The sequence below is a fragment of the Tenebrio molitor genome, chromosome 1, assembly GCF_963966145.1.
Source record: "Tenebrio molitor chromosome 1, icTenMoli1.1, whole genome shotgun sequence".
Taxonomy (NCBI): domain Eukaryota; kingdom Metazoa; phylum Arthropoda; class Insecta; order Coleoptera; family Tenebrionidae; genus Tenebrio; species Tenebrio molitor.
This window is the reverse complement of record NC_091046.1, coordinates 43,456,665-43,469,071: the sequence shown is the minus strand read 5'-3', so window position 1 is coordinate 43,469,071 and position 12,407 is coordinate 43,456,665. Positions and strand designations below refer to the sequence as shown.

Here is a 12,407-nt window from a genome sequence, read left to right as displayed (position 1 = left end):
ACAGATCATTTCTTTATTCAGCAAAGCGTACAAAGTTAAGTGGCGTTGTGATTCCTCTGGTGGTGGATTTTAAGATTCCACTTGTTCCGGAACTTGCAGGGGCAGATCGCGCACGCGAATTGCGCGTCTTTGCCGCACCGATATTTGGAGTGTTTGTACAGGGAGGGACCGTGTTTGTAGCGTTTGCCGCAGGAGCCACACATGTAGGGAAAATCTGCAAAAAGGCCAAATTGTTGGTTACAAAGTCTCGATAATGCGGAGGTGGAGGAGATTAAAAGTGTGGTTTGATTTTATTTTTTTATTAGTCCAAACCCCATAAAATAATAAAAATACATAAAAATATGACTACTCCACTAGGTGAACAAAAATATATTATTCTGATTTGACGCTAGTCCATCAGAAGATTAAATCTAAATGAAAAAACAAATTTAACTGAATGTGTGCGGAGAGGCGCCTGGGGCGTCCCTCGTTAAAACTAAATAACAAAAATGAAAAAACAAAATAAAATAATAATCTTAAAGACAACATTTTTATAAATGCCCTCCAAGGACGGTATAATTATTAACATAAACAAATACCACTATAAATATCCCATAGGTACAGATAAAACTGTCGTTCAAGAGTTATTTTATTGCTCGATGAAGGCACCGATTGGTGGTGTTATTGCTGAAACCTGTATTGCACGATAAATTTGAAATTGCACACTTCAAATTTAAAGCTAACCGTTTTTTAGGTACAAAAATATTGCGTCGCGTAATCTATCCAACCCCGTCGGAGTTTTTCAATTCAGCAATCTAAAAACAATTACCTAACAATCCCCAAGACAAAAGAATAAAATCGTGGATCAAAAGACCGCACAGTGAACGTGTCGGACCTGGGAGAGCCGCTGCATAACTGTATTGCTGTATCGACTGTCGGTTGCTAGACTGTGACTAGGATAGAAAAAGTGTACAAGGAAGAACGGGGGCTCTCCAGGTCCGGAAAGTGGAAGACAAAGACCCATTACCCGCTGGAAGTCTTCGCGTTATAAGTATAATAACGAATTGTACTATTAAAATATGATAATAATTGTAAGTTGAACACTTAATCCGCCTTGACCTCAGCCTTTTGGACGATGGAATCGTTGATCATCATCAGCTGGGGATGATGCTTCCGGATGTGGACCCCCAGGTTGCCCTTCTGCTTCGCCCGGTAGGGGCACTGCGGGCACTGAAACATCGGCTCTTTGCCCCCGCACTCGACCTGCTCGTGCCTCCTCATTGTGGACTTCCACCGGTACCGTTTGCCGCAGTGCCGGCACGCGAAAAGACTCTCGTTGCTGTAGCCCGGCCTGACCTGCTGGTCCGACAGCACCTTAAATTTCCGCATCGAATGGCCGTTTTCCCCGTGCTTGCGCATCTTTTTAACGGGACTCCGCAGGAGATTCTGCAAGTTTGGCGGTATCACTATATTATCAAATTCGAGAAACTCTGAAACGAGAACACTATATTAGTCCCAGTTCGCTGACACAAAGCAAAACTTAAACAAAATATGTACAGAGAAAAGAAACAAGCGTATGTACACGACAAATCAAAAAACAAAGTGGAGGGAAACTGTTTATTGGAAAAAAACAAACGGGGGAACTACCGCAGCCAACCTACAACCAAACAAAATTAAACGGGGGGGTGGAGACTCGATCGCAACTTACCTTGCAGCTGGACAGGGACAACAAAAAGTCGTAATGTTTCGGTAGAAAATTTTATTTACATAACTATTTTGTAATGGGTGGCGCGGTGGACTCTCAGATTGTATCTGGTGCGGAACTTGAGCGGGCACTCCGGACACGAGAACCTGGGTTCTTTGCCGCAGTCGAAGCGCTTGTGCTGCAGCAGGTTCCTCTGGTGCTTGTAGCTGCGTCCACACTCGCACGCGAACGGCCGCCCTGAAAACACACAGTTAAAAAATCGGCAACTCGCAAGCGCAACTCCGCAAAAAGGAAAGAAAACTCGCCAGGGGGGTGAATCTTTTATTGAACATTTACAAGGTTTGGACTTCCTGTCGGGGCGCTCTGACCTGGTCCAGGTGGAAGACGATGTTGTGCCGCTGCCAGGCGTACTTCGAGGTGAACTTCTTGGCGCAGACCTCGCACTGAAACTTCTTGTCCTTGCCGCACTTCTTCATGTGGAAGGTCATGTTGGACTTGTACTTGTAGTGGCGGCCGCAGATGGGGCAAAAAAACGGGCTGTCACCTAAAACGAGGTCGGTCAGTTAGAGCGTCTTTGAGGGAGCGCGGGGCCGGCGGCTGGTACTGAAATATGCTTGCAAATCGACGAAATTTATTTCCAAAGATTGTACAAAACGTTATGAACTAGATTAGCCTAGATTAGGGGCGAATAAATACAACTTAAATCGAACCAAGCCTACAAGTTTTGAATACCGCGGTACGTCTTTCTCCGCTCTGCTGGTACTCGCGTACAGTACAATAAATCTACGTTTACAAAAATATAAGATATTCCGGTTGCACCAAACACCTCTAGATTCTAAATTGCTGATTGTTGGAGGAGGTCGCACCGCTATTTGTTGTACGACGAGCTGAGCACTTCGTGTTTGTGCTCTTTGTGTTTCGCCATGACGTGCATGACGAAGTGTATTTTCTGTTTGCCTTTGTAGGGGCAATACGAACACTTGAACTGCGGCTCTTTGCCGCACTCCCATCGCCTGTGGTTGTACAAGGAGCTTTTGCGCTTGTAAGCTCTTCCACAGTTATCACAAACAAACGGGCCGGCATCTAACATACTGAAATCTGAAAACAGACGGGAATTAATGACGGGTCGAGCAGCGAAGCGTCGAGAGATTGTATTAGATGAAAGATAAGAGGTGAGTAGTATTTACAAGAGTTTTATTTACACACTATTTACAGTGGTCTCTACTTTTTCGCCTGCACAAGGAACAACTCCCTGTTCCTGTGGGCGTTCGACAGATAGTGTCGCTGCAAAACGTGATAAAATTTGCAGTAGAAATTGCAGACGGCGCAATGATATCTTGGCACTTTCCCGCAGTCGTTCCTCAAGTGGGTGTACACGGACGATTTGAACTTGTAGGTTTTTTTGCAATTGGGACAAACGTACAAGCCGACGGCGTTCACTTTTATGGACTTATGCAATAAACGGAGGTCAGCTGAAAAAGAAACGACTTGTAGTAGATGAAACGGCGGAGGCAACGACGAACAAAAACACCGATCGCTTCGGAACGACTTTATTGAGTACAGTTCAAGTGTGCCGGATCGAGTGGTACTTGAGGTGCGTTTTGTGTTTGAAACGTTTCAGACAGACTTTGCACTCGAACTGGGGCTCCACGCCGCACTCGTATTTCAGGTGTCTTTTCAGGTGACCCTTGCGCTTGTAGTGCGAGCCGCAACGGCCGCAAGCGTGCCGTCCACTTTCTGTTATGAAAGTCGGGTAATTACTCTCTGAAAAAACGACACCGGTTAATCATCTCTTCGGCAACAGCCGGGCGACACTCAACATTTAGACTACACACAAGGAGGCTCCTCCGGCACAAGACAACTAACACAACAAACGTGCTGAAACGGCCGGGCCGGGCGAATTTTTTCAAATTTCTTGCACAAAAATATAAATCATGTCATTACGTTTAAATTATTTATGAAAGTCGGATTGTGGGGCAAAAGTACGCCGCGAGATGCTCCAATTTCGCGTGACTTACAGATTCGTCGATTCGCAACGGCTTAGATTTGAGTGAAAAAAAGTTGAAATATTTTGTAAGAAGTGTAAAAAATAAAAAAAAAGAAAAAGAAAAAAATTCACATGTGCAGATACCACGAAAAAAATTTAATTGCCAATTATAAGTAATTTACCATTATTCTAGACTTTTTAACGCCGAAACGGTTCATAATAGAAAAAAAAGACAAAAACGTTCATATACAGGGTGATTCATCTTTTACCGCCGGTGGCAAAATTGACCTTAAAAATTATTATTTCATTTTCATATTTTGCAGACCTAATTTATTATCCATAAGGCACATAATATCAAAAATTAAATTCATAAGTTAATTAGGTCAAATTTTGCCATTTTCTCAATTATTAATTGTTTAATTTATTCAACTTTGTAGCATATGCACACTCAGGTATTTTCACACAATTTTACCATGTTAAATTAATTTTTGCCTGTGGTATTATTGAAATAAACGCATTTTGATATTCAAATTTGTATTTGCTTCATGATTTACGACATGTCCAAATATCTTAACAATAAGATTTGTTAGAAGATTTTTATTGCCACAGCAGGGGGTCCTTTGTAAAATCGGAGAAATTCGCCTAAGCAGGTCAGTTTTACAAGATAGTCATTGTTAGAGAAAATTTACAACACTAAAAGCCAACAACCATCAATAAAAGCAACTTTTCCATTAAAATCGATTTAATTCAAAAACTATCAAACATTTTCGAAACGGATTGCAGAGATTGATTTTATACGCCATTAGCCACATTCTGATGCAAACATTTGAACATAATTTTTTTTTGAAAAACAGTTTTTTATAAATATCTGCTCAATAAAAAAAAATTTTTAAAAATAAATTATACCGGTAGAAAGTAAATTTTTCGACAAATCAACTCTGTAAATTTTATAAATTTTTCTCAATTCTTAAGGGTCATTTTGCCACCGGCGGTAAAAGATGAATCACCCTGTATTTATTTTCTAAGAGGCCGATTTCAAGTTGACTTGCGACGGTCGCACTTGTTGTCATGGTAACGGTTCAAGAGAGAAAGATGACGCATATTGGTAATTAATGTGTAGAACAAAGATAGCTACACATTTGCGCTGCACCACCTATTTGCGACCATGACTTAAAATCGGGCTCTAAATACGTAAATAGTTATTTGTACAACTAGTTATGAAAGTCATACTTTTTTTCACGAATTTGCAGATTGATTAACGAGGGCGTAGCCCGAGTTAATCAAGCAAATAAGTGAAAAAAAGAGACTTTCATAACGTGTTGTACACACTATTTTTTTGCATACCGATAAAAATTACAAAAAAAAAGGTATGCTTTGACAATCATCTCCACGGAGATGGAATAAAATGATGCAAAAAAGTACTACTTTCAATACGATTTTTCGTGTAAAAAAGTGCTACTTTCACTACGATTTTGTGTGTAAAAAAGTGCCACTTTCATTACGATATGCAAAAAATGTTTGTTGCGTTTTTTGATATCTCCATTATTTCTCAAGAATGTTTTAACGTGATGCCCTTTCTGACGACGCCGTCAAACATTAGAAAATGTTGCAAACATTTTTGTAGCAGATAAGTAGGCAATAGTTGTTTAAACTAGAATACGGTAGGGCTGGGTATTTTACAGCGCGAAAACTAGGTTTCAGGCACTCGGCTTCGCCTCGTGAAAATTATTGTACATATTTCATTATAACCATTCAATAACAAAATTTTTAATGATTTTTTTTTTTTAATTTTCCACCCCCAAATTGCCTACAATTCTCTGGTTTTTCTTTTTTTTCCTAAACAATAACGATTGTAATAAAAACCCAGTATACCATACTTTAAAGGACAAAAAAAAAACCCTACAATTTAAAAAAAAAGCAACTTTTACTGACAGGGAGCAACCCGACGAATTTGTAAGTCATGCGAAATTGAAATCTTTCGTGGCGCACAATTGAACGTCTCCCACGTCGAAAATTTTTTTTGCTCCACAAAAAAGTTTCCGTTCAATTTTATTTTATTAGGAACTAAAAGAGTAAATTTCCAAAAAAAATTTGTTGATTTGTACCAGTCATAGTTTTTTTTAACTCTTAGAATGAATCTAAATTTTTTTTGGGCTGCAAATTTCGTCTCAGTCTGGTACGCTTGGACTCTGAAAAAGGACCCAAAAGAAAAACAAAACCTCTCGTAAAACAAAATTTTATTGAAGCTCTTCTGAATTTTGATCCAGCGTGATCTGCGTTTTGGGTATTTTGTGCACTGTCATCAAATGTCTGGCGTAGTTGTGTTTGCGCTTGGAAGCGTAGCTGCACAGAGAGCACCGAAACCGCGACGCCAGCCCACATTCCCATTTCATGTGGGTGTTGAGGGAGCTATGGTGCATGTACGAATTTGGGCATCTGGGACACTTGAAGGGCCGCACTAAAACGAAATGTCATGTAAACGGGAGCACAGATCTTTGCGAAAGAGATGAACGAAATCAGTCAAAAAAAAAAAAGTGGCTCTTGTAAAACAAAATTTTATTGAAGTCCTTCCACTGGATCTGCGGTTTGGGTATTTGTGCACGATCATCACATGTCTAGTGTAGTTGTGTGAGCACAACATTTTATTGAAGTCCTTCCACTGGATCGGCGATCACGGCGTGATCTGCGTTATGGGTATTTTGTGCACGGTCACCATATGTCTGGCGTAGTTGTGTTTGCGCTTGGAAGCGTAGCTGCACAGAGAGCACCGAAACCGTGACGCCAGCCCACATTCCCACTTCATGTGCGTCTTGAGGGACCTATGGTGCATGTACGAATTTGGGCATCTGGGACACTTGAAGGGCCGCACTAAAACGAAATGTCATGTAAACGGAAGCACAGATCTTTGCGAAAGAGATGAACGAAATCAGCAAAAAAAAAAAAACGTGGCTCTTGCAAAACAAAATTTTATTGAAGTTCACTGGATCTGCGTTTTGGGTATTTTGTGCACGATCATCACATGTCTGGTGTAGTTGTGTTTGTGCTTAGAAGCGTAGCTGCATAGAGAGCACAAAATTTTACTAAAGTCCTACTGGATCGACGATCATGGCGTGATCTGCGTTTTGGGTATTTTGTGCACGATCACCATATGTCTGGTGTAGTTGTGTTTGTGCTTGGAAGCGTAGCTGCACAGAGAGCACCGAAACTGTGACGCCATCCCGCATTCCCACTTTTGGTGCGAGGTGAGGGAGCTTTTGTGCATGTACGAATTTGTGCATCGGGGACACTTGAAGCGCCGCACTAAAAAGAAATCTCATGTAAACAGGAGCACAGAGCTTTGCGAAACAGATGAACAAAAAAAGTTGTACCCCAAAAAAAAAAAACTCTTTATTTGTTTGGAAGAAAAGGGAAAATCTGGAGTTGTCCAGTCCTAAAATCAAAGAAACGATACTTTTCGAAATTTTATTTGGGAAATTTAGAAATCAGTGGAACTTGATGTTCGCTTTGCCAATTCTGTGCACGGTCTTCACGTGCCTGATAAAGTTGCCCTTCTGCTTGGCCTTGTACGTGCACAAGCTGCACTGAAACCTTGACTGGATGCCACACTCCCATTTCAGGTGTCTTTGAAGGGTATTCTTGTGTTTGTACAAATTCAGACATCTCGGACACTTGTGACTTTCTAAAACAGAGTCGTATCAAAATCGTGACAACTTGCTTGAGACAAATCGGGCCGAAATGAAACAAATCTTGTGCAACGTTTATTTATTTCCCTTGAGGTGCACCCTCACTTCCGCTATCGACAATTTATGTACAGTGACTAAGTGCGAGACGAAATGGTACTTGTACTTGGGGGTGTAGTTGCAGTACGAACAACTGAACTGCGGATCCATTCCGCACTCCCATTTCAGGTGTTTGTTCAAAGAGGTCCGGTGTTTGTAAGAGTGCGAACACCTGGGACACTTGTAGGGTCTATCTAGAAAAAATTATCAAGTGTTAAAACGGTACCATCTTATCTTTGTTTCACAAGAAAAAAAAAGCTTTTAGTATCTCTAGGGGCCTTAAACGTCACTCGAAAAATAATTCGCAGGGTTCCAAATCTGTTTTGAAAGCTCTGTTCAACAAGGCCCAGTTTGGTACTGAAAACAGAGAATTAAAAGCACAAAACGATGCCGAATGAGAATTAAGAACAGCAAAGTGCAAAACTTTTATTGAAAAAATTCAACAGAGGATGCTGTGCTTTCCTCGAACAAAATCTTTAAATAAAGCTCTAGTCAACAAACTCCAGCGTGAGCACCTCAGCGCTCCCCAACTTGTGCACCATCCTCATGTGGCTCTTGCAATGGTACTTCTGTTTGAAGGGACGATCGCAGTAGTCGCACCGAAACTGCGGTTCCTTACCACAAATCCACTTGACGTGTTTATCAAGTGACCTTTTGTACTTATAGCAATTATCACAGCTGGGACATTTGTACGGCCGTTTTCCTTCTGAAAATAGAAGAATTAGACACAAAACACGAGCCTAAAGAAGTCAGCAAGTGCAACTTTATTCTCAAAAATGCAAAACGATTTAAGAGTGTAGTACCATGAAGGGTTCCCAATCCGTTTCAAATGGACTCTATTCCAGTTGGGCGCCAATCACCTTGTGCACCATCTTCATGTGGGTCTTGTAATCGTACTTCTGTTTGAAAGCGCGAGGGCACCAGTTACACCGAAACTGAGGTTCTTTGCCACAAATCCACTTAACGTGTTTGTTAAGTGATTTTTTGTACCGATAGCGCTTTCCACACGAGGGACACTTGTAAGGTCGTTGTAATTCTGCAAACAGAACAATTAGAAATACTGTGTGTGTAAAATGGGGAAGAAAGAACTCGACAAAGGGATTTATCGAAGAAACGCAAGAGGAGAGCTCTGCTGCGCCCTCAAACATGAATCAAACATAATTGTAAAAGTGTGGTACTTCAAGTGGTTCCAAATAGTTTTGTTTTAAATGCGCTGGTACAAACTTTAGTTCCTTTGGGCAGTCGAACCACATTCATGTGGTTCTTGCAATTGTACTTTTGTTTCACTTTTTATATACAGCAATTCTCAACACTTGCAAGATCGTTCTGGTGCTAAAATGGAAGAATCAGCAGTAAAACGACGCTCTCAAATCAGAAGAAAGAACTCGACAAGTGCAAAGAATTTTATTGAACCAAGTACTTATTTTACAAAGTTCTGTTCAACAAACTCCAAGTTGGACATTCGTCAATTTGTGCACGATCTTCATGTGCATTTTGTAATCGTACTTTTGTTTGAACGCCCTTGGGCACAAATTGCACGGAAACTGAGGTTCCTTTCCGCAGATCCACTTGATGTGTTTGTCAAGCGAGCATTTGTGCTTGTAGCGATTTTCACAAGACGGACACTTGTAAGGGCGTTTCAGCGCTGAAAATGGAAGAATTAGAAATGTCCACGGAAAATGTAAATGAAAGAACCGGGCAAGTGCAAAGAGCTTTATTGAAGAGATGGAAGAGTAGAGTGAAGGATAATTCATCACCCCAAAACAACTTGGACTTTTTATTAAAAGAGAAACTTAAACAACCTCCAAGTTGACTCACTTGGGCATTCGACAACTTGTGCACGATCTTCATGTGGCTCTTGCAATGGTACTTCTGTTTGAATGCCCTTGGGCACAAATTGCACTGAAACTGAGGTTCTTTCCCGCAGATCCACTTGATGTGTTTGTCAAGCGAACATTTGTGTTTGTAGCGATTTTGACAAGATGGACACTTGTAAGGGCGTTTCAACACTGAAAATTGAAGAATTAGAAATGTCAACGGAAAATATAAAGGAAAGATCCCAGCACAGCTTTGTTGAAGAGATGGAAGAGGAGAGCGGATAATTCATTATCCCAAAAACAACTTCGACGTTTTATTTTTATTGAAAAAAGACAACACCAGAAGTTTCTTTCCGGTTGCAACAACAAGGCAAAAACATGTAATTGTGTTTAGTGGTTGGAGATAAACTGACTCTTGGACATTTTGTGCCTGGTGATCATGTGCCTGACGTAGTTGAACCTCCGCTGGGATTTGTAATTGCACAAAACGCATTCGTAAAGAGACAATCTGTGCGTGGCGGAGGGACACTGTGGAGTGCATATGTGCAGCGGATCTAAAACAGAGAGCAGTCAAGTAAATGGCGACGTGGAGGTGAGTTTGTAAAAATTAACCGGCGAATCGAGTTCCTAAGCGTAAGTAAAAGTATTCAACAGTGGATAATTTATTTGACGAAAATAAAACAAGTCATTGATTTGATTGTTCCAAGACAATTTCGCTTCTGGGTACTTTGTGGATGTTGACCATGTGTCTGATGTAATTTGATTTGCGCTTGGATTTGAAGCGGCAGACGGAGCAAGTAAACTTGGCTTCCACACCGCACTCCCATTTTAGGTGTCTTGCCAGGGACGCTTGGTGCGTATAGTTATTGGCGCATCTTGGACATGAGTAGTAGAAATAATACACTGCAAAAAAATCTGTATCAAACACAAAAATGCAAACGGAAAGCAACGTCAGAACTGCCTGTAGATTCGTCATGGCAGAAATTTAAGAAGAGGAATTTCTACATTAAGCAAACGTTCTGCATGGGAAATAATAACGCTGCAATAAAACGAAATATTTATTTCTCCGTCTTGAATAATATTTCACTTTTGTCCCACTTATGTATGGTGACCATGTGTCTTACAAAGTTATGTTTATGCTTGGAGGCGTATTTACAGAGCGAACACCGAAACTGCGTGTCAATTCCACATTCCCACTTAAGATGTTTGCTCAAAGAGCTGTTGTGTCTGTAGGAATTCGAGCATCTTGCGCATTTGTAGGGATACTCTAAAACGAAAACGATGCGTTACACAACAGAACAGATTTAGACAACAAGAAAAATGGGGGCGTTGTTAAAAATATTTCACATGTATAGTGTTAAAGCAGTCTAAACAAATGTGCGGCTTGGATGGACACAGCGAACAAAACGTTCGAACTCTTTTGGATAAATCTCGAGCCGCTTTACTCCCCCTTCCCTCTTGTTTGTGCTTGTCGTAACAGTGGACGCAGCGCTTCCTAATTTTCCTGTTTCTGTGGTCTATTTCTTTCGTAATTTCGAGTAGGTGGCGCTTGTCGGGGCAAACATCGTCGAGCGGCTCCTCTTTCCCGGTCCAAAGAGGATCCATCACTTTAATCTCGTCGCCTACGGAACAAAAACAATGTCAATCAAACGATCACGCAAAGTTATAGAGATTCTCCTCGGTGGGGGCGTGCTACAAGTAATACACTCCCTCTCTGAGTCGTCGTCGTTGATTGGTCGGGGGGCGGAGCCACGACTTACACTCTACTAGTACGACACGCCCAGAAATTTGCCATAGAAATAATAGAAAACTTTTATTAGAAAATGAATACAGTTCAGGTAAACATGAATTGTTCTCTTGTCATTTTGTGGATGGTGGCCATGTGCCGTATGAAATTATTTTTCTGTTTGGTGCTGTACACGCAGTAAAAGCACTGGAATTGCGATTCTAGTCCACATTCCCACTTCAGGTGTTTGCTCAGAGAGCTCTTATGTTTGTAACAATTTGTACATTTGGGGCACTTGTATGGAAGATCTAAAACAAAGATTTGATTACATTTTGCGGTCGGTGCGGTACGACTAAGCAAAAACCACAACCGTCAGAATGCACAAAGCGGCGGATCGTGACAAATAAAACAAAATCGCATGGTTTAAGGTGTAATTTGGCACAGGACAACAGAGTTATGTTACAAGACGCCTCTCTGAATGATTTCGCCGTGTTTCACTTGCATGTGAGTGATCAGACTGATTTTTTGTTTCCCTTTATAAGGACATTTGGAACATTTAAACTGCGACTCGACACCACACTCCCATTTTAAATGTTTATACAAGGAACTCTTATGCTTATAGGTTCGCCCACATTTCGAGCAAGTTTCGCGAACCACACCTGCAACGAAAATCTCAGTCAGCCAACGATTCATCGCAGACAACACAACAACAACAAAAAGTTCCGCTCTAGAAAGAGAAGCTCTAGTGGTGTAAATAAATTTCGAAAATCGACAAAAACGGGTTTATTAATTTTTCATCAACATCTTGTGTTTGCATTTCATGTGGGTGTGCAGGTGACCTTTTTGCTTACAAACGTACGAACATAGATGGCACTTGAACTGAGACTCGACCCCGCACTCCCATTTCAAGTGTTTGTACAGGGAGCTTTTGTGCTTGTAGATTCTCCAACACCTCGGACACCGAATTCCATCTAAAAATGAGAAACGATTAAATTCTGGAATCGACAACACACCGAACAACTGGCACAACAAATGAAACAACGCTTTAATAAAACTACTTTATTAGAAAATAAATTCATGGTTAAATTTGGAAGTTGGTCAGATCGAGGTGCCTCTTGTGCATGTGCATTTTGAGGTTGTACTTCCTCTTGCATTTAAACTCGCAAATGCTGCACACGTAGACCTTGTCTTTGCCGCAGTCGAAGGCCTGGTGCACGTTTAGCGTATTTTGGTTTTTGTAACACTTTTTACACCTGTCGCACTGCCACACCAGATCTAAAAACAGAAACGCAATTAGAACGAGCTCCTCCCTAGTCCAGTCGCAAGCCAAGAAGAAATAATTTAGAGAAAATTAAGGTTAAACGAGACTTTATTCAATTGGTACAATCAGGAAGAGTAATACGATTTCTTGAAG

The 12,407-nt window shown here is 41.0% G+C and overlaps 1 protein-coding gene across 7 annotated transcripts in view; it reads right to left on the bottom strand.

Moving 5' to 3' along the window:
- The window catches only part of lola (longitudinals lacking), an 87,546-nt gene that overhangs the window by 17,254 nt on the left and 57,885 nt on the right, over positions 1-12,407 (bottom strand). Inside the window, exons 5-6 of one of the 7 annotated variants that reach the window (XM_069036555.1) lie at positions 2,053-2,228; positions 1,766-1,921 (exon numbers count right to left, since the gene is read on the bottom strand). The exons of 3 other annotated variants lie outside the window; for them this stretch is intronic. In XM_069036555.1, the coding sequence (XP_068892656.1) occupies positions 1,781-1,921; positions 2,053-2,228 (317 nt within the window). In that variant the 3' untranslated portion in view covers positions 1,766-1,780. Of the gene's footprint in view, positions 1-283; positions 1,470-1,765; positions 1,922-2,052; positions 2,229-2,861; positions 3,157-10,584; positions 10,890-12,407 lie in introns of those variants that run through there. 3 more of the 7 variants (XM_069036549.1, XM_069036572.1, XM_069036562.1) reach the window with 3 other exon arrangements.